This window comes from Antechinus flavipes, chromosome 1, assembly GCF_016432865.1.
Source record: "Antechinus flavipes isolate AdamAnt ecotype Samford, QLD, Australia chromosome 1, AdamAnt_v2, whole genome shotgun sequence".
Classification (NCBI taxonomy): domain Eukaryota; kingdom Metazoa; phylum Chordata; class Mammalia; order Dasyuromorphia; family Dasyuridae; genus Antechinus; species Antechinus flavipes.
The window spans coordinates 564,946,904-564,967,481 of NC_067398.1; the positions used below are offsets into that span (position 1 = coordinate 564,946,904).

Below are 20,578 nucleotides of genomic sequence, written 5' to 3' on the forward strand. Positions count from 1 at the left end.
AACTGATATAATTTCAAATAAAATTTCTCTTTTCATCTATTCAACTGACACACATAAGTTTACTCTCCACAAAAGTAAAAAGAACATTCTGGTAAATGCTCTTTCCAACTTACCTATCAGGTCAGTTGGCCCAGTTCCCAAGTTTTCTCCTCTAATTGTAACCTTTGTCCATGAGATACCTTCATTTGGAGAAATTCCTGTTACAAGTGGAGGTTGTCGTGATCGAGACATGCTGTAAGGAAACCAGTGATGAAGTTATAGACAGTGACCTGTTAATTAGAAAGAAAATTAAAATTGATTTAATATACTATGAAGGGCAGAAAACATTCAACAAAAATAGGTACATGCAACATTCAGAAGATAATAGAAAAAATGTTTCTGATTTTCTAATGATCAAATAATTAAGATTTGTTGCTCAATGATCTTGTTCAAAGCACTTTACTGGATACTTATTGAGAATTACACATTTAATTTAAAACAAGTGCTGTATACTCAAGGAGTTTTCATTCTAATAGTAGATGGGATATAAACAACATATATCACTATAGCAAAAACTGTATATATAATTTATGAATTGTGCTGTTGTTCACAACCACTTTCAATCTGGTTTCCAACTGCATCCATTCAAATGAAATCTCAACATCCAAAGTTTACAGTCATCTTATAATTGCCAAATATTTGTCTTATTTCTCATTCTTCTTACTTTCTCTACAGCATATGACACTATTGACAACAGTCCTAGATACTTTCTCTTCTCTAGGTTTTTATGACATTGTTCTAGAACAGTTGGTTATTCTTTTATTTACTTGTCTGAGGGTTTCTTTTTAGATTTCCTTGGTTCCTTTGATAAATCAATCAATAAGCATGTATTAAGCTTTTAAGATAGTCCAGGCCCAGAGCTAAGGTTGGGGGTACAAAGAAAAACAAAAATAGTCCTGGGCCTAAGGAATTTACATTTTAATGAAAACATTATACAAATAAATATATATTCAATTTAGCTCAATAAGCATATATTAATTGCCTACTGTGAGGTACAAGAAAGAAATTCTGCCCCCAACAAGCTTACAAACTAATGGTGAAAGACCACACACAAAAGGACACTAAAAAAAGGAGTCTGAGGTTACTATTATATGTGATATGAAAACCAAGCAGAGGAGCTGATGGAAAATGGAGAGTTATCTATAAAGCTGTAATGAGCCTCCTATAGAGAAAGCCTTTGGGAATTTAATCCTCTGTTATCCAATGTGAAAAATAACCTAAGAGAGGGAAGTCTTAGTTGCTAGAGGAGCCAGGAAGAACTGCTACAATAGCGAGCAAAACACCAATAGGGATAAAAAATGATTAAAGGAAATTAAGTAGTTGTCAGGAAGGTAGATAAAAGAGCTAAGAAGGAGCAGTGTCACAGAAATAGAGAAAAAGATTTGCAAAGATGGTAAAAAATGGGAAAAAGCAGTATAGATTAGATCATTTATACAACTATTCCAACAAAAACCAAGGAAGAACAGTCCAAATAATAATATAGAAATTTAAGGAGAAAACAGATTGGTTCATTTCCAAAAAATTAAGACTTGTGACCAATCCTATGATCATTAACAATTCTAGAGAGCAATGAAGAAGTCATACAGAATGATACATACATTTTTTAAAAATTTCTTTAATATTTTTTCCTCAGTCACATTCAAAACAATTCTTTTTTAATATTTGTTTTTAAGATTTTTGAGATGGAAAATTATGCTCTATTTGTATAATATGATCACATTAAGTGGTGATTTAATTATCTTTTTGACACTATTAAGCAATGTCCTACATCATATATCATAAATTAATCATCTGTCTTTAATAGAATTACTTTCAGAACTTCACCTTGCTAAAATAACTAAATAAAAACTCTCTGATTTTTTTTTTAATGGAAAAACCCTACTGTCAAATATAAGACATTACTACTGAATTTTATTAAATATCCATATTATTTATTGAGTAGTCTATAAAAACATAACAATGCACTTTTGTGGTCCTAAGTAATTTTAGTGTATACTAGGTGACACTAAAAAATCTCATCAAAACATTTTATGGTAACCTTTCATAAATCACAAATTTTTATTGTGAAAAGGAAACTGATAAATCAACTAGTGTAATCCCATCATTTTATAGATAAATTAAAATCCCAAAGAGGTCAATTACCTTGAGTTCAGAGTTCTTCCTATCCCATATATTTCCTCCTGCCAAATCTTTCAGGATACTGGAAAGACCACATGCTCAGAACTAACTGGTTTTGATTATAGGGATTCTGGATCCATCCAGTTATCTGTGCAAATAAATGCAATGTTGAAATGCCTCTAATCTAAAAAAGAAGAGAAAAGAAATTATAGATTTTTCCCAAATACTCTTTATCAGGAAGAATGTGAAGAGTTCAGAAAAATCACAAGCTAAACTAGGCCACCTCTACCCTAAAGCAAACATAAAGGTAAAATAAAAATTGTAGGTTAGATGAAAGGTTCTCTGGATCATTGCAACCAATCAAGAATCAGTCACAGAATTCTGGCCATATTTATACCTTCAGAGCTCAGATATATTTTGAGAATCTAAACCAAGGATACCAGAAGATCTAAGGCAGATCAGTGAGTGTAACATATACAGGAATATATCAAAGTTCTGAGTCTCAATATCATTGATGGCTGTTACAAAGGGAACATATACCACAACTCACATAAAACTATCAGAATATTTAGTTATTATGCAATGAGGGTTTCTTTCAAACATAAAATACACTTATATCCCCTACTAGAACAAGAAGAAGACCTCCAGTATTTTGGATATATTATCTTTAGAAAAGATTTATGGGAAACCAAGGATAAGAATCCCATAGGATGAGGAGGTACAGTCTTTTTTTTTCCCCATACAAACTAGTGTAGAGTCAATAAATAATAAATTGATGTTAATTAGGTACTTAGTATGTGCCAGGTCTCATGCTAAATAAGGAGGACACACACAAAAAAGTCAAAGACAGTTCTTACCCTCAAGGAGTTTATGATCTAATGGAGGAGAAATGCAAATATAATAAGCAAAGCAAGTTATATATAGGATAAATAGGAAATAAAAGAAGGATGGCACTTTTTAAGAGGGCTTATAAAAATTAGGTCTTTAGTTCAGATTTAATAAATTAGAGAGATCAGTAGGCAGAGAGGAAAGTACTCTAGACACTGAAGCAGCCGGAGAAAATGCCAAAAACCAAGAAATGATTGTTCTATTCATGGAAAAGCAAGGAAGGCAGTGTTACTGAAGCTTTCTCATTCTTGTAAACTTGATTTTCTGAACAAATGAAAAACTTCATATTTATCTCTAACAAATTTATTTTTTTAGATTCTGCTCAATGTTTTATCATGTCAAAACTTTTTTAGATCCCAACTCTGTCCTTTAATGTGTTAACTAGCTCTCCAGCTGTCATCTATAAATTTGATGAGCACACTAACTATGGTTTTATCCAAGCTACTGATGAAGCAATTAAATAGCAAAGATCAAATATGGATCCTTGATGGAGTCTACTGAAACCCTGCAAACAAGCTGACAAAAGAATTAAAGAGTCCAATAATTAGCTGTATTATTATATAGTCCACATCTCTCCATCTTTTCTACAAGAATAGTATGAGATCCTTTATCATTTATCAAGTGCTTTGATGATATCCCAGATGAACTATCTCCAGTTGTCTTGATCTATATATGGCCACTGGTACCAATCAGACTTCCAAGAAAATATTTTAATGATTTAGAAAAAATAACAACAAAATTCATATGGAACAATAAAAAGTCGAGAATCTCAAGGGAATTAATGAAAAAAAAAATCAAATGAAGGTGGTCTAGCTGTACCTGATCTAAAATTATATTATAAAGCAACAGTCACCAAAACCATTTGATATTGGCTAAGAAATAGATTAGTTGATCAGTGGAAAAGGTTAGGTTCACAAGACAGAATAGTCAACTATAGCAATCTAGTGTTTGACAAACCCAAAGATTCTAACTTTTGGGATAAGATTTCATTATTTGATAAAAACTGCTGGGATAACTGGAAATTAGTATGGCAGAAATTAGGCAAGGACCCACACTTAACACCATATACCAAGATAAGATCAAAATGGGTCCATGACCTAGGCATAAAGAACGAGATTATAAATAAATTAGAGGAACATAGGATAGTTTATCTCTCAGACTTGTGGAGGAGAAAGAAATTTGTGACCAAAGATGAACTAGAGACCATTACTGATCACAAAATAGAAAATTTCGATTACATCAAATTAAAAAGCCTTTGTACAAATAAAACTAATGCAAACAAGATTAGAAGGGAAGCAACAAACTGGGAAAACATTTTCACAGTTAAAGGTCCTGATAAAGGCCTCATTTCCAAAATATATAGAGAACTGACTCAAATTTATAAGAAATCAAGCCATTCTCCAATTGATAAATGGTCAAAGGATATGAACAGACAATTTTCAGAGGATGAAATTGAAACTATTACCACTCATATGAAAGAGTGTTCCAAATCATTATTGATCAGAGAAATGCAAATTAAGACAACTCTGAGATACCACTACACACCTGTCAGATTGGCTAAGATGACAGGAAAAAATAATGATGAATGTTGGAGGGGATGCGGGAAAACGGGGACACTGATGCATTGTTGGTGGAGTTGTGAATGAATCCAACCATTCTGGAGAACAATCTGGAATTATGCCCAAAAAGTTATCAAACTGTGCATACCCTTTGATCCAGCAGTGTTTCTATTGGGCTTATACCCCAAAGAGATATTTAAAAAGGGAAAGGGACCTGTATGTGCCAAAATGTTTGTGGCAGCCCTGTTTGTAGTGGCTAGAAACTGGAAAATGAATGGATGCCCATCAATTGGAGAATGGCTGGGTAAATTGTGGTATATGAATGCTATGGAATATTATTGCTCTGTAAGGAATGACCAGCAGGATGAATACAGAGAGGCTTGGAGAGACCTACATGGATTGATGCTAAGTGAGATGAGCAGAACCAGGAGATCATTATACACTTCGACAACGATATTGTATGAGGATGTAGTCTGATGGAAGTGGATTTCTATGACAAAGAGACCTAACTGAGTTTCAATGGATAAAGGATGGACAGAAACAGCTACACCCAAAGAAGGAACACTGGGAAACAAATGTGAACTATTTGCATTTTTGATTTTCTTCCTGAGTTATTTTTACCTTCTGAATCCAATTCTCCCTGTGCAACAGGAGAACTGTTCGGTTCTGCAAATATGTATTGTATCTAGGATATACTGCAACATATTTAACATATATAGGACTGCTTGCCATCTTGGGGGGGGGAGGGGTGTGGACGGAGGGAGGGGAAAAAACAAAACATAAGCGAGTACAAGGGATAATGTTGTAAAAAATTACCCTGGCATGGATTCTGTCAATACAAAGTTATTATTAAATAAAAAAGTTAAGGCAGCTGACCTTGCACAGCTCTCCCTCACTTAAATCTCATTTACTTGCATGTCATGACATCACCTCCCTAATGTCATGGTCCTCTTCAAGAATGGTCACAGATAGTGGGGGAGCTCTGGGTGAGGTATAAGACCCTTCAGCCAAAAGGGAACCTGCTGACAATGTCTGATTCGGCTCTGCATGGAGTCAGGAGGCAGTGACAACTTGTGCTGTAGTTGAAGCAGAGTGGTACCAAGTGACAAAGAGTCATCTACATATAATAGCAAGTTGTTTATGTGGTCCAGCATGTATTAGTATAGTCTAGTATTAGTATACGTTAGTATATAGTTAGCGCATGTACAATGTTGCTTTGGTCATATAAGGGCATTAGGGTATATAAGGCTGTGAGAATTTGGAATAAATGGACTCCATGTTTGACCATACATGTGAATCTACCTCTTCACTCCTAAGACCAAGGACTCGGGCTGGACCTGAGATCCTATCAAAAGCTAGTCCAGACAAATGACAAACAAGAAGAAGGTGAAATATAGACATATCACTGATTTAATCTATTATTTCAAAAAAGCCTAAATCACCATGCCTCCCTTCACTTCTTACATTACAGCCAACTATTTTGTTGCTCTGGGACCCTGCTCTCCTGATTGATGACCAACTGCCTCTGCATGATTACTATTTTAGATTTTAGGAAAATTCAGCCGCCATGTTTTACTCCCCATTATCTGTTACATCTCTTCCACAATCTCTCTGCCAACATGAACGAAGTTCTAGCCTCTGGCTCTGCTGTCCTGAATGGCGAATGCCTCTCTAGAATCACTATTTTGGGAAAACTCCAATCTCCCATATGCTTCACTTATTGCCTCTCTGGACATTTCTTTCATAACCTTCCCTTTCCTTTAGTAATATTCACATATGCTTCTGGAAACATGAGCTGAATCAATTCAATTCTGCTATTACTCTTGGATGGGTAATGTCAATCTACTTCCCAATGGCCCTACTCATTCTTCTATTTTCCTTCCAAAGTGCTCCAACAGGGCTGTTATCCTAGCAAATTATTTTCTAATGCTCTATCTTCAGCTCACTGAGACAGGGGACTATCTTAATCTTTGTATTTCTATCCTCAGTTCTTAACACAGAGTAAGCAGTTATAACACAGGCTTTCCCTCATTCATTCAATCTAAAGTTAGTAATACTATCAAAAAAGCATGTAACTTCTAAAGAATCCCCTTCTTTCCATTCACATGTCTGTCCAGTTCCTCATTTCCCCCAGACAGAACTATAGTCACTAATTATTCTACCTGCCCCAAGTTTCTCTACTCTCCAACCAGCTCTCCACACATCTGCAAAAGTTAAATTACTAAAGCACTGGTCTAACCATGTCATTCCCTAATTTAAAAGTTCTATGGATCTCCTACTGCATCTAAGATAAAATATAAACTTTCCTGTTTAGCATTTAAATTCTTTCATAATGTGGCTCCAGCCTAGCTGTCCAGGATTATAATATATTATTCCTCTTCTTGTACTTTACATTTCATCCAAGCCAGCATATGAAATTTTCTCATATGCAACATTCCATCTCCCATCTCCATGACTTTACTTGTTTCCCTTGCCTTATCCACCTCCCCTGATGTAATGTTTATGGCTCTCTTCAAAGCCCAGATCAAGTGCCACATCCTATATAAGAATAATCTTTGTCCCAGTAGCCCCCTATACTAAAATTATTTTTAATTTACCCTGTATATGTTTTCTATTTATTTATGAATGTGCATATTGGTTCAGTTGAGAAAGGGTAAGCTTCTCATTTTTATCTTTGTATCCTAATATAGTTCTGAGACACAGCATGTGCTTAATTACTGTTTTATGATTTTTATCCTAGACTTCACAACTTCTAGTGTAATACCTAGCACATTGTAAACTTTTAATAAAAGTCTATTGATTTGAATTGAAAGACTGATCGGTTTATTGCCAGAATATCTGAGTTTGATCAGTTTGCCATTTGTTATCCGTGTGGCCATAACTAGTTCCTTTAGTATCTTGTTTCAGTTTTCTCATCTTTCAAAAGAGGATGCTGAACTTAGATGAGACATCTAAAGTCCCTTCCATCTCAAAATCTAGGATCCTATGAATTGAAATGATTTGCCCATGATCTCAAATACATATGGGTGCTTATGTAAATTGTAAACCTTCATGGCCAGAATTTTTTAAAATATAAAATGAAGGGATTGAACTCACATGGTCTTTTCTAGTTTATGATTCTATGAGATTCTTACATGGAGTCAAAGGGTGACTCATATTTTTTAATTCAACTTTAACTCAAAAAGTAATAAGTGTTGTAGGATTTGGGGAATTGGCACTCCATAACTATTTCCACGATAAGATGAATGAAAATAATAAAAATTACGAGCCTCCCAACATGCTTGTATTCTTTTAACAGATTTCTATACTTATTACAAAATATTTTTAATACCTCACTAGAAAAGGATCTAAAAGCTTTAAGGCATTGTATTTGTATTTTAAATTTTAGGTGGTCTGTTATTCATTTTTCACTAACAACAACTGACTTCTGAGAGCAACTGAATGACTTACACAGACTACTAAATTATCCTTATAATTTTAGAAATCAAATAATATTCCAAGTAATGCTATTTTAAAATAGGTATGTTTGGAAAATGTACAACGTGAATTTAATGCAATTCAAGAACAAAGATTTCAAACAAAAGCATAACACCATATGACAGTGTTGAGGAATTCCACAATGGCTTATTTGGCTTCATGAAATATAACAAAATATAAGAAAGAATCTATCAGGGTACACTTGGAAAAGTACTTTCTGATGATGCATTATAATCATAAAAACAGTCAATTATCATAACATCATAGTGCAAACTACTACTTATTCATTTTTCCGGTAAAACCATGAAACTTCATTTCCTCTGGCACTCTCTCCTTTTTCTCTCTTATTTGCACACTAAAGAAAAATTGGAAGAGACATTATTATATATCTTTGAAAAGACATTATTTGATGAATGTTGAAGGGGATGTGGGAAAACTGGAACACAGATACATTGTTGGTGGAACTATGAACAGATCCAGCCATTCTGAAGAGCAATTTGGAACTATGCTCAAAAAGTTATCAAACTGCATACCCTTTGATCAGTAATGTTTCTATTGGGTTTATTTCCCAAAGAGATCTTAAAGGAAGGAAAGGGACCCACAAGTGCAAAAATGTTTGTAGTAGTTTTTTTCGTAGCGGCTAGAAACTGGAAACTGAATAGATGCGCATCAGTTAATGGCTGAATAAGTTATAGTATATGAATGTTATAGAATATATAATAAAAAAGGATCAGCAGGATGATTTCAGAAAGGCCTGGAGAGACATGAACTGATGCTAAGTGAAATGAGTAGAACCAGGAGATCATTATACACAGCAACACCGATATTATATGATGATCAATTCTGATGAATGTGACTTTCCAACAATGAGATGACTAATACCAATTCCAAGGATCTTGTGATGAAGAAAGACATCTACACTCAGAGAGGACTGTGAGAACTGAGTGTGAATCACAACATAATATTCTCACTCTTTTTCTTCTTTTTGCTTGCATTTTATTTTCTTACTCATTTACTTTCTATTTTGATCTGATTTTTCTTATACAGCAAGAGAACTGCATAAATGTTTACACATATTGGATTTAACATATATAACATATGTTGGATTTCTTGCCATCTAGAAGAGGGGGTGAGAGGAAAAAGAAGAAAATCTGAAACACAAGGCTATGCAAGAGTCATTATTGAAAAATTATCTGTGCATATGTTTTGAAAATTAAAAGCTTAAAAAAACTAATAAAATGATGTCTTAAACTTCTGTATTAAAACAATAAAAAGACATTATTTCTGTGCCTGAATATAGAGAAAATTTAGGAAATTTGGAAATTTGAGAATTCTGTAAATAGCTGTTGATAATTGAAAAACTATATCAATGTATAGCTGACATAATTTAATGTTTACAAAATGCTAATAAATGCAAAGAATTTTAAAATTATTTTGTCTTCAGAGTAGTTTTAAATTGGTATATTTTAAAAACATTTATGCAACAATGGTCATCAAAACTATTTAGTACTGGCTAAGAAACAGACTAGTTGATCAATGGAACAGGTTAGATTCACAGGACACAATAATCAATATCTATAGTAATCTAATGTTTGACAAACCCAAAGATCCCAACTTTTGGGATAAGAACTCATTATGTGACAAAAACTGCTGGGAAAATTGGAGACTAGTATAGCAGAAACTAGGACTGAACTACATCCAACACCGTATACCATGATAAGGTCAAAATGGGTTCATGATCTAGATATAAATAATGATATTATAAACAAATTAAAGAACAAAGGATAGTTTACCTCTCAGAACTGTGGAAAAAGAAGGATTTTGTGGCCAAAGAAGAACTTGAGCACATTACTAGATAAAAAAGGGATAATTTTGATTACATTAAGTTAAAAAGCTTTTTGTACAAAACAAAATCAATGCAGACAAAATTAGAAGGGAAGCAATAAATTGGGAAAACATTTTTATATTCGAGAGTTTGATAAAAGCCTCATTTCTAAAACATATAGAGAACTGACTCAAATTTATAAGGATTCTAACCATTCTCCAATTGATAAATGGTCAAAGGATATGAAGAGACAATTTTCAGATGAAGAAATTAAAACCATTTCTAGAAATATGAAAAGGTTCTCTAAATCATTATTGATCAGAGAAATGTAAATTAAGACAACTCTGAGGTCACAATATACCTTTCAGACTGGCTGACAGGAAAAGATAATAATGACTATCAGAGGGGATGTGGGAAAACTGGGACACTAATTAATGGAGCTGTGAACTAATTCAAACATTCTGGAGAGCAAATTGGAACTGTGCCCAAAGGGTTATCAAACTGCGCATACCCCCTTTGATTCAACAATGTCACTACTGGGCTTGTATCCTAGAGAGATCATAAAAGAAGCATAGGGACCCACATGTGCAAGAATGTTTGTGGCAAGTGTTGGCAAGAAACTGGAAACTAAATGGATGCCCATCAGTTGAAGAATGGCTGAACAAGTTATGGTATATGAATGTTATGAATTGAGCAGCAAGATGATTTCAGAGAGGCCTGAGAGATTTACATGAACTAATGTTAAATGAAATGAGCAGAACCAGGAGATACATGGCAACAGCAAGATTCCTACCGTGTCACCCCAATAATAAGACACTGTCTTATTATTTTTTTTGGACAGAAAAAAACCACAGAGGGCTTATTTTCAGGGGAGGGCTTATTTTAATGAACATTGACAGAAATTTTAATAAACAGGTAAATGTGAACAAAAAAAAGTACCTTTATTCAATAATGATCTTGTCATCTTCTTCAACAACATCATCATAAGTGTCCATATCCTGAATTCCATCCTGGATGTCTTGCGCCTCTATTTCCTTCAGAAGAAGTGGACCCAATCTGTCATGTCCAGCAATATAGCTCTCTTTAAATGAACATGTCTTGTCCAGGTAACCTTATCGTAGTGCCTTGGCGACACAGCTGTCAGTAGTTTTATCCCATGACTTCTTCACCCAAATCACGACTTCTTGCAGACAGGGCTTCACAAAGTTTCCACACTGATTTCTTTCCATTCTATTTTCAATGTAGTCATTGACTTCCATGCACAAATGGTCCTTGAATGGCTTGTTTATTGCAATATCAAGGATCTGGAGATAGGCAGTCATTCCTGCAGGAATCATTACTTGATCTATTCTTCTCTCTGCAAGGAAGTTCTTCATTTCTTTAGCGCGGTGAGTGCTGGCTGAGTTCTTCTTTTATCCTCCATCATGCCCCTTTTATCCTCCATCCTGCCCCCTCACTTCCACTTACATACCGGGTTTTTATGTTGTCCTGCCTCAGCTCTCCTCCGTGGCACTGCTCTCAATGGTGCCAGCAAGCAAATCACTGGGGAAGAACAGGATGCTTTGATCCAGCAGTGTTTCTACTGGGCTTATAACCCAAAGAGACACTAAAGAAGGGAAAGGGACCTGTATGTGCCAAAATGTTTGTGGCAGCCTTGTTTGTAGTGGCTAGAAGCTGGAAAATGAATGGATGCCCATCAATTGGAAAATGGTTGAGTAAATTGTGGTATATGAACGTTATGGAATATTATTGTTCTGTAAGGAATGACCAGCAGGATGAATATAGAGAGGACTGACGAGACTTACATGAACTGATGCTAAGGGAAATGAGCAGAATCAGGAGATCATTATGTACCTCAATAATGATACTGTTTGAGGATGTATTCTGATGGAAGTGGATCTCTTCGATAAAGAGAGCTAATTCAGTTTCAATAGATCAAAGATGGAAAGAAGCAGCTACACCCAAAGAAAGAACACTGGGAAATGAATATAAACTGCTTGCATTTTGTTTTTCTTCCCAGGTTATTTATACCTTCTGAATCCAATTCTCCCTGTGCAACAAGAAAACTGTTTGGTTCTGCTCACATATATTGTATCTAGGATAGACTGTAACCTATTCAACATGTAAAGGACTGCTTGCCATCTGGGGGAGGGGGTGGAGGGAGGGAAGGGAAAAATCGGAACAGAAGTGAATGCAAGGGATAATGTTGTAAAAAATTACCCTGGTATGGGTTCTATCAATAAAAAGTTATTTAAAAAAAAAAAAAAAAAAAAAAAAAAAAGGAAGAACAGGATGACGCGCTCACTGCTGCAGCTCTGATTGGATGCAGCTCAGAGCGCGGTGTGCATTTCACAGGGGGAGGGGTGGGGGGTGGAGGGGAAACAGTGCATACAGAGGGTACCGTAATGTAGCGCGTAGAGCAGGGGATCACCTTCACCACAATAGCAATCTCAATAGGGCTTATTTTCGGGGGAGGGCTTATTTTAGAGGAATCTTACACAGTAAGGGAAAGGCTTATTTTTGGGATAGGTCTTATTATCGGGGAAACACGGTATTGAATCAACTAAAAATTTATTCTAACCAACAACTTTCACAAAGCTGAAGCTTATAAAATAAACCCACACACATCACCAGCACTTTCATGTATTAGCTATAAAACTCAGCAGGAAGAAATAAGAAGTAGAGTGTAGAAAACATAAAATACTTGGAAGTCTGCTTGGTAAGAGACACATAGGAACCATATGAACACAATTACAAAAGACTCCAAATAAATAAAGACACATCTAAATAACTAGAAAAATAATAATTCCTCAAGGGTAGGTCAAATAAATGTAATAAAAATGACAATACAATCTAAATTAATTATTCTGTGCCATACCAATCAAACTATCAATGAATTACTTTATGGTGCTAGAAAAAATAACAAAATTCATCTGGAGAAACAAAAGTCAAGGCAATCAATGAAAAAAAAAAAGTAGGGGGCAGCTAGGTGGTACAGTGGATAGAGCATCAGCCCAGAAGTCAGGAGAATCTGAGTTCAAATCTGGTCTCAGACTTAACACTTCCTAGTTGTGTGACCTTGGGCAAGTCAATTAACCCCAACTGCCGCAGCCAAAAAAAAAAGTAAAGGAAGAGGGTCTAGCAGTACCAGATATCTAATTACATTGTAAAGATAATCATCAAAACATTTGGTATAGAATAAGAAATGAGTATAAGAAACAGTGATTAATCAATGGAATTGATTAGATACACAATATACAGAAGCAATTGAACACAGTAACCTAGTATTTGACAAATCTAAAGAGTCCAGTTCCTAAAGCAAATATTCACTATTTGACAAAAACTGCTAGGAAAGTTAGAAGTCTGGCAGAAAGTAAGCACAGAACAAGACCTCACATCATATACCAATATCGCAATGGGTACATGACTTAAGATATATGGAATGCTAACATAAGCACATTACAGATGTATGAAAGAAAGATCCATATATAAAGGAAGAGTTCATAACCGAATAAGAGACACAGGGTTCACAAAAAGAAAAAGGAGTAATTTTGATTATATAAAATTAAAAAGGTTTTTTTTTTTTCCTTTTTTTTTTTTCCCCCCACAAATAAAACCAATGCAGCTAGTATTAAAAGAAAAACAGAAAACTGGCAGAGAGGTGGGAAGGAAGAGGCCTGCACACTTAGGATGATGAGATTTGCCCAGGTCACAAAGATTGTAATTGGTCGGGGTGATGGGGGTGGGGAGGAAAGTAAGATTTACAGTGAATTTCTCTGATAAAAGTCTCATAGTCCAAATACTAAGAGAACTGATCCAAATTTTAAAAAAGAAGAGCTATTGCTCAACTGATAAATGGTCAAAGGATATGAACAGAGAGAAGAAATCAATGCTAACAATACTTATATTTTTTAAAATGCTGTAAATCACTATTGATGAAAGAAATGCAAATTAAAATAATTCTAAGGTACCCTCTCATATCCATCAGACTAACTAAGAGAAAAGAAGAATGACAAACATTGGTGGGGATTTGGGAAAATAGGTATACCAAGACACTGTTGGTAGAGTTGTGAACTAGTACAATCATTCTGGAGAACAATTTGGCATATATAAAATTGTGCATATCCTTTGATCCAGCAATACCACTACTACATCTATACTTCAAGAAGATCAAAAAAGAAAAGGATACATACATACAAATGTGTTTATAGTATCTTTTTTTTTTTTGGTGGTGGCAAAGAAATGGCATATAGATATAATAGAAGATTACTGTGTTCCAAAAAATGATGCCAGATGCCTCTAGTTATCATACACTTCATTTATATCTCTGACCATGACAGTACACACTTGTGGTTTTGCCACATGACAATATTTTATCTGGACATTCTTAGTTCTGTGACCCTCCTCTTGCCAATTTTAGCAAAATAAAAGTCTTCTCCTAACTACTTTAAAAGGTGGGTAGTACTTTTAATTTCCATAATTTATTCAATCAATTTTTGCCAAATCTACTGATATTCCCCCAAATGGTACTAACTATAATGGTGGGTTTTTTTGTTCCCAACAAGGATTAATACTCAATTAGCTCTTGGCCTGAACCAACCTCCTGTGTAAGGGTTACCACCTGGATGGCAAAAGGTCAAAGTACAAAAATGGCTTGTACTTTCAATGATAAAGAGATGAAAGGCATGAAATTATGTTACCATTACCATATAGTTCTAATCTCCTAGATTCTTAATTTCTTAACATTGTACACCCCTTCTTTCTGAAAGCAACTAGAAGGATCATTCTTAGGAAACCTCACAAAATTCATACGTAATTTTCTTTTTCTTCAAAACAAAACAAATTCTAAAATCTGATGCATAAAAACAAAAATTTTAAGTCCTAGATGTAATAGCCAGATCGTTGTACACAGCTATCTATAAGTAAGCTAGTGTCTGAAATGCACTGTAATTTTTTTTCTTATATTCATTAGAAATGCTTTGGATGATTCTCAAAAGACATGCTAACCAAAATGCCATTTCTGCATTTCAAAACATTATGATGGACCTCTCCAAAAAACCGAGGACTATCAGAAGTATGCAGCTCCTTTATATAAATCTCTTAGTAAACCAAATACCCTACAAAACACTCTTATTTCCCTGTTCAATCCATATTCCTGTAGGAATGAGGCTAATAAAAGCCCTTCTTAATGGAGATTATATTTGATTTAGCAAATATTTATCAATTTTTAAAATTTTCCAACTTAGACAAATCTTAAGAGCTGTCATATTTAAACAATAACTCCAAACATATTTCATAACTAATCACCAAAAGCTGGTAATAATAAAATATCTAACTAACTACTAGTTCAAAGTAGTAAAAAAAAAAAAAAAAAAAAAAGCAGAATGCTGGCCTTAGAATAAAAATCTAAGTTCAAATCCAACTCTGAAACTTATTAGTAAGCCTCTAAACTTCTTTGAGCCTAACTTTCTTTTCACAAATAGAAGTTTACTCTTTTCTTTGTATGGTATAGCCCAAAAGTCTTTGTGTATTTTAAACTATTAAAGCTTAAATAAGCATAAAGTTTTAAAAAGAATTTTAAATAGTTTAAATAATGCATTAGAACTTTGGAAATATCTCTCATATTCTACCTTATAGTTATCTTTTGCATTTCTATTCCCTAAATCTTACTAGAAGTAAGGAGTCTAGGATAAATTAGGAAACATCAATTAGTGTCAGTTTCTTCATATTAAAATAGGGTTAATAATATTTTTATTACTTTGCCTTTCAGGAATATGATAAGGATCAACGAATGACATAGAGTATCCTGTAAATTTGAAGGGTCAAACATTGCCTTCTAAAAGTGAATACCAAATTAAAATATTTAACAAAATAAATGCACAATACAACAGAGATAATATAAAATTGTAGTTTTCTTGGTCCATAGGTAGTCTATTACTATTTGAGTTTTGACAATACTGCTGCAAACCAGGGAGCATTATAAAACTGAGCTCTTATTTTTAACTCCCCATTATTATTACAAGCTCATGTACAGCAAAGTGGAAAGAGAATTGGAGATGAAGTCAGAAAACAAGGGTTCAAATCTGTGGTCTGCCTTTTGCCATCTCCAGAAGCAAATGATCACTTGACATCTCTAAACATGTTTCTTGATTTGTTGGAATGGGGGGGCAAGGGGAGAGAGAAAGACAGGGTGTGAACTAGACAGGATGATGTCTATGGCTCCTTACAAATCTAAAAACTATTATTCTCTGAAAATGGTGTTAATGTTTGTATTACACATAGTTTCCTTTCAAATTAACCAGTATTTCAGTATTTATCTGAATATCATTATTTTCTCAAATATCACCTCTAATACTAGCAATGTGATCATGAACATCCCTTAACCTGAACTTTAGTTTCAACTGTAAAAAGGCAAAAAAATTTTTCTATTATAATACTTTCTCATGGATTATTGTGAAGAGCAAATGAGAAAATATATGAAAAGTACTTTGCAAATCTTAAAGCACCCTATGTTGGTTATTATTCTGTGCTCTTGTAAATTTGTGATAGATTCAGTTGCTATGGCCAAAGAATTCCTCATCTACTTTTTGATAAGAAACCTCTCTTTACTTAGCAAGGTTACAAACACATGACTGAATCATTTGAGTTTAACAGAATATACCATAGTGAATGCTCTCCTGGCATGGGTCTTTAAAAATCTATGGCCACTTCCATACTACAATGAGACACAAGAGGAAGCTTATATCAAATTTGAAAAGAAAAGTCACAGGAAAAAGACTAATACAACAAAACAACCTAAAGTTTGGCTGACATCCAGGTACTTAAATGAGGAGCATCAGATTTGGATCTACTGCTTTTGTTGTGATTTTGTTGGTTTTCACCCCAAAGAAAGAAGTATCAGAATGAGACTAGTGTCAGCTATCAATGTTTCAGGAAAATGAGATCATAATAAGTTGTTCTTATGAGATGGAAAGGTTTCACATCAATAGCATATGAAACAAATAAACACAAAACAAATCTTAAAACATAAAAATGTGAATTAACCTTCACGGGAAAGAGTTAAAGACTAAAGTCAGATACAAGAAAATGTGGAACAATAATACAAAAATGAAAATAAATTGTTTTGAAATTGAACAAGGAACTATTCTATCCCTCACTGCATCACACTCAAGATTCACTATTTTCTGACTTTAAACAAAGATAAAAATAACCCATAGTCAAAAAATGAATTTCAAAAATCTTTTTAGACATTACTGCAACATAGTCAATCACTGAATCTCAATCTTAAAGCTTTTTTGGAATTAGATACTAATACTTGACATTAATTGATTCCTAAAATTTTTAGATTTAAAATCAAATGAAAACCACTATCAAAATTATTTGGAGAGAATTTAATATATTCAAATCAAAATTTTAAAGTACCCAAGGAACAGAATAAGAAAAACACCCTATTATTATTAAATCCTCTGGAGAATCTTAGTATCCTAAATTTCCAAATAATACATGAATTCCATTCTTGTCTGCCTGCCAGAAGAGAAGTGAATTAAGCAAAATAATACTGAAATTTCAAATAACATTAAGAATACATATATGTTTATTTAAATGATAAAAATTTGGATCAATTTCAACAGAAATGTTGCATCTTACAGGAAGAAAAATCAAGAAAACATTAGTAAGCTTTTTATAATAAAGAATTGGAAAAAAATAATATCTGAGTATCCATATTGTTACATGAAAACAAAATTTCATTTGTCTTGGCTTATCACATTGGCATGTTAAATCAATCCAATATCAACAATGACAAATAAAATCACCTTTATCATAAATGAGTACACCAAAATCATTGCAATTCTCTGAGAGAAGAGAGGTCAAGAAAACAATTGTCTAAACTTTAAAATAGTTAACTTTATTAAAATTTCAAAAATATATCCTACATAACACCTAGATTAGTTTCTTAGGGCAGGAGATGTTTTGGGTTTTTTTTTTTTTTATATCTCTTGTGCTTAGCACAGCAGCTAGGAATATATATTTAATATATATGCCTTCTGACTGACTGAATGTATTTATTTCATCCAAATTTTTACTTATTTTGTCTGATCAATAAGGAATGGAGGCCAGTCAATATTCTTGTTTTATTATTTTCTTAACCTTTACTTCAAAAGATATTTCATCAAGAATATATATCTTAACAGGATAAAAGCAAAAAATGTAGCACTCAACAATACAATTAACATTTCTAAATCACAAAGGATTGCCAGGCTGGACCTGAAGCAGATGCTGAGAAAAGCATTGGTACAGAAGCAGAGTAGATATTTCAGACTACACTGCAGCTGTAAGGGATTGAAGCTGCTAACTATGGAATCGGGCTCAGGAGAAACTCTGGGCATAGTTCCGGCATCCGAAATAAATTAAAGTAAACAGTGTTGCTCTCTCATCCACCCTGTTAGCAGCCTCTCGGCTAACTCAGAGACCACACACTCAGACCACACAGGACCATCTGAACTCTCTCGCACGCAACATCTAGAAGCTGTCACTCTGAGGAGGCACAAAAAGGGTAGGGGGTGTGAGAGTATGTGAGGAGAGGAGAGTATCCTATCTACAGCTGCCTAGGATACTGTGTGACTTAAGAGAAAAGGAAAGGAGGGAAAATCCATAAAACTCACTGAGAAAACATACCGGTCATGGCCTTTGGTAGTAATGAGTTGTACTCTCCTTATACCAATTTAGTAGCTGGTGAAGGATTAGCAAAGCATCTATTTAACATCAATTAACCTTCTATCTATCATATGTCAAAAGAAAGTTTTACCATTATAAAACAATTTTATTAAAAGAAATAATTAATGGTTATATTTTAAGCATGTATAATGTAGTAAAATGAAGAATTATCACTATTAGGCAACTTTTCTTGTAAATTATGCATCTTTTTAAGGAACAAAGCAAACTATAATCACTTTTAAAATGCAGTTTAATATTTAAACCAAAAATTTAAATGTGGATTTTTTTTTTTTAATTCCAAAATACCTACTGGTAGGGCAAAAAAAAAAGGTAATTATTTCATCCAGACTTCATCTACAAATAACTTGTATAAGTATTCACTTTTAAAGTATTAATTTAAAATATTCATTTTTTTAAAATATAAAAAAGTTAATTATCATAAAAATAGAGCTTGAAAATAGAATTTGTCACAAGACATATTTATTACCACCATACAACATTCCCTGAGCTAGTTTTATCCTATCCAATAACTACTGCACCAAAGGATTCTAGATAAAGGCCAAGGATGACACCAGTGAGATTTATTATGTGAAAAAGCTTGGAAGAGAACTGATGAAAGTGAATAAGGGCATTACATATTGTCCTTGAGTCCCCAAAAACTCAACTTATAAGAACCAAAGTCCATGCTCTTGAAATCAAAGTTCTTTTTACACCACTTGGGTGGATATAGTTCTGGGTCTGAAGTCCTTAAAACTCATTTTCCTGAATTCAAATCTGGCCTCAGATACTTAGTTACTAGCTGTGTGACTTGATCAAGTTACTTAACCCTGTCTACCTCAGTTCCTCATCTATAAATTGTGGCAAACCATTTCAGTATGTTTGCAAAAAAATAAAAAGAAAAAAACACCACCACCAAAAACAAAACCCAAATGGGATCATGAAGAGTTGAACACAACTAAGTAACAACAGAAAAACACCCATACCACTCCCAACCGGTCTAAAGTAGAATCTTCCATGGGTTGCTTATATTCCCATGCCACCAAAGTGTTTTTTGGTGTAGCAGTCAACAAATCCTCTTCTTATCCTACTCAAAAATAACAAGAAAAACTGCAAAGAGTGAAGGATGCAATTTGGAATAATCCCAGTTTTGGAGTCATGAAATTATGATTTATTATCAGTAAATGTTTGATTTGTATGCCTATTTTAAGAACTTATATACCTGGGATTGTGTAAAAATTTCTTGGGCAAAAAATTGTCTCAAGTGGGCAAAGTTCAAAAAGGCCTGGACTAAAGCACCACATGAAGTTTCTGGGAGTAAAATTAGATTGAAGCAGACTAAAGGTCTACCTCATCAATAACCAAAGACAAAGAGAATAAACCTAGGCTATTCAGGGGCAGGGTCAATTTCTCCAGAAACACCATGGACTATAAAAAGAATCCTGAGGTACTTCCTAAAACAGTGTTACATTCTTGGGACCACTTATAATCAAACTGAACTCCCATGGATAAGTCAGCTTTGTGAGAAGAATCATTTCTCATAAAAGTCATTTTCAAACAGTCAGGGTGCCAAAGAGTTACCCTATCCTAGTTTATACCATCAATACTGTAAGAGAGAGAGTGGAGAATATTCATATCAATAGGACATCTTTTCTTAGATATAAATAATTTTTTGGAAATTGGTTTTGCTAACATAGGATAGAGTAGAAAAAAGGACTCAGGGCATCACAAGCCTAGAATAAATAGGGCCAAGGCAGTCAAGCACTGGGGCACATTTGTAACTGAAGAATTTGGTAAGGATTTTTGACCTTCCACACTTAAGTATTAAAATCAAATAATTCAGCAGAACCTAGATGGGAAGGGTCAGCTAGATGGAGCAGTGGACAGAGCACCAGCCCTGAAATCAGGAGGACCAGAGTTCAAATCTGTCTTCAGACACTGAATAATTCCCAGCTGTGTG

General features: G+C 34.0%; 1 protein-coding gene across 1 annotated transcript in view; it reads right to left on the minus strand.

The window, feature by feature from the left end:
- EXOC2 (exocyst complex component 2) overlaps positions 1-20,578 on the minus strand; it is a 210,444-nt gene that overhangs the window by 181,078 nt on the left and 8,788 nt on the right. The window contains exons 2-3 of the mRNA XM_051970780.1: positions 2,182-2,341; positions 114-269 (exon numbers count right to left, since the gene is read on the minus strand). Of these exons, the coding sequence (XP_051826740.1) occupies positions 114-231 (118 nt within the window). The 5' untranslated portion in view covers positions 232-269; positions 2,182-2,341. The remainder of the gene's footprint in view (positions 1-113; positions 270-2,181; positions 2,342-20,578) is intronic.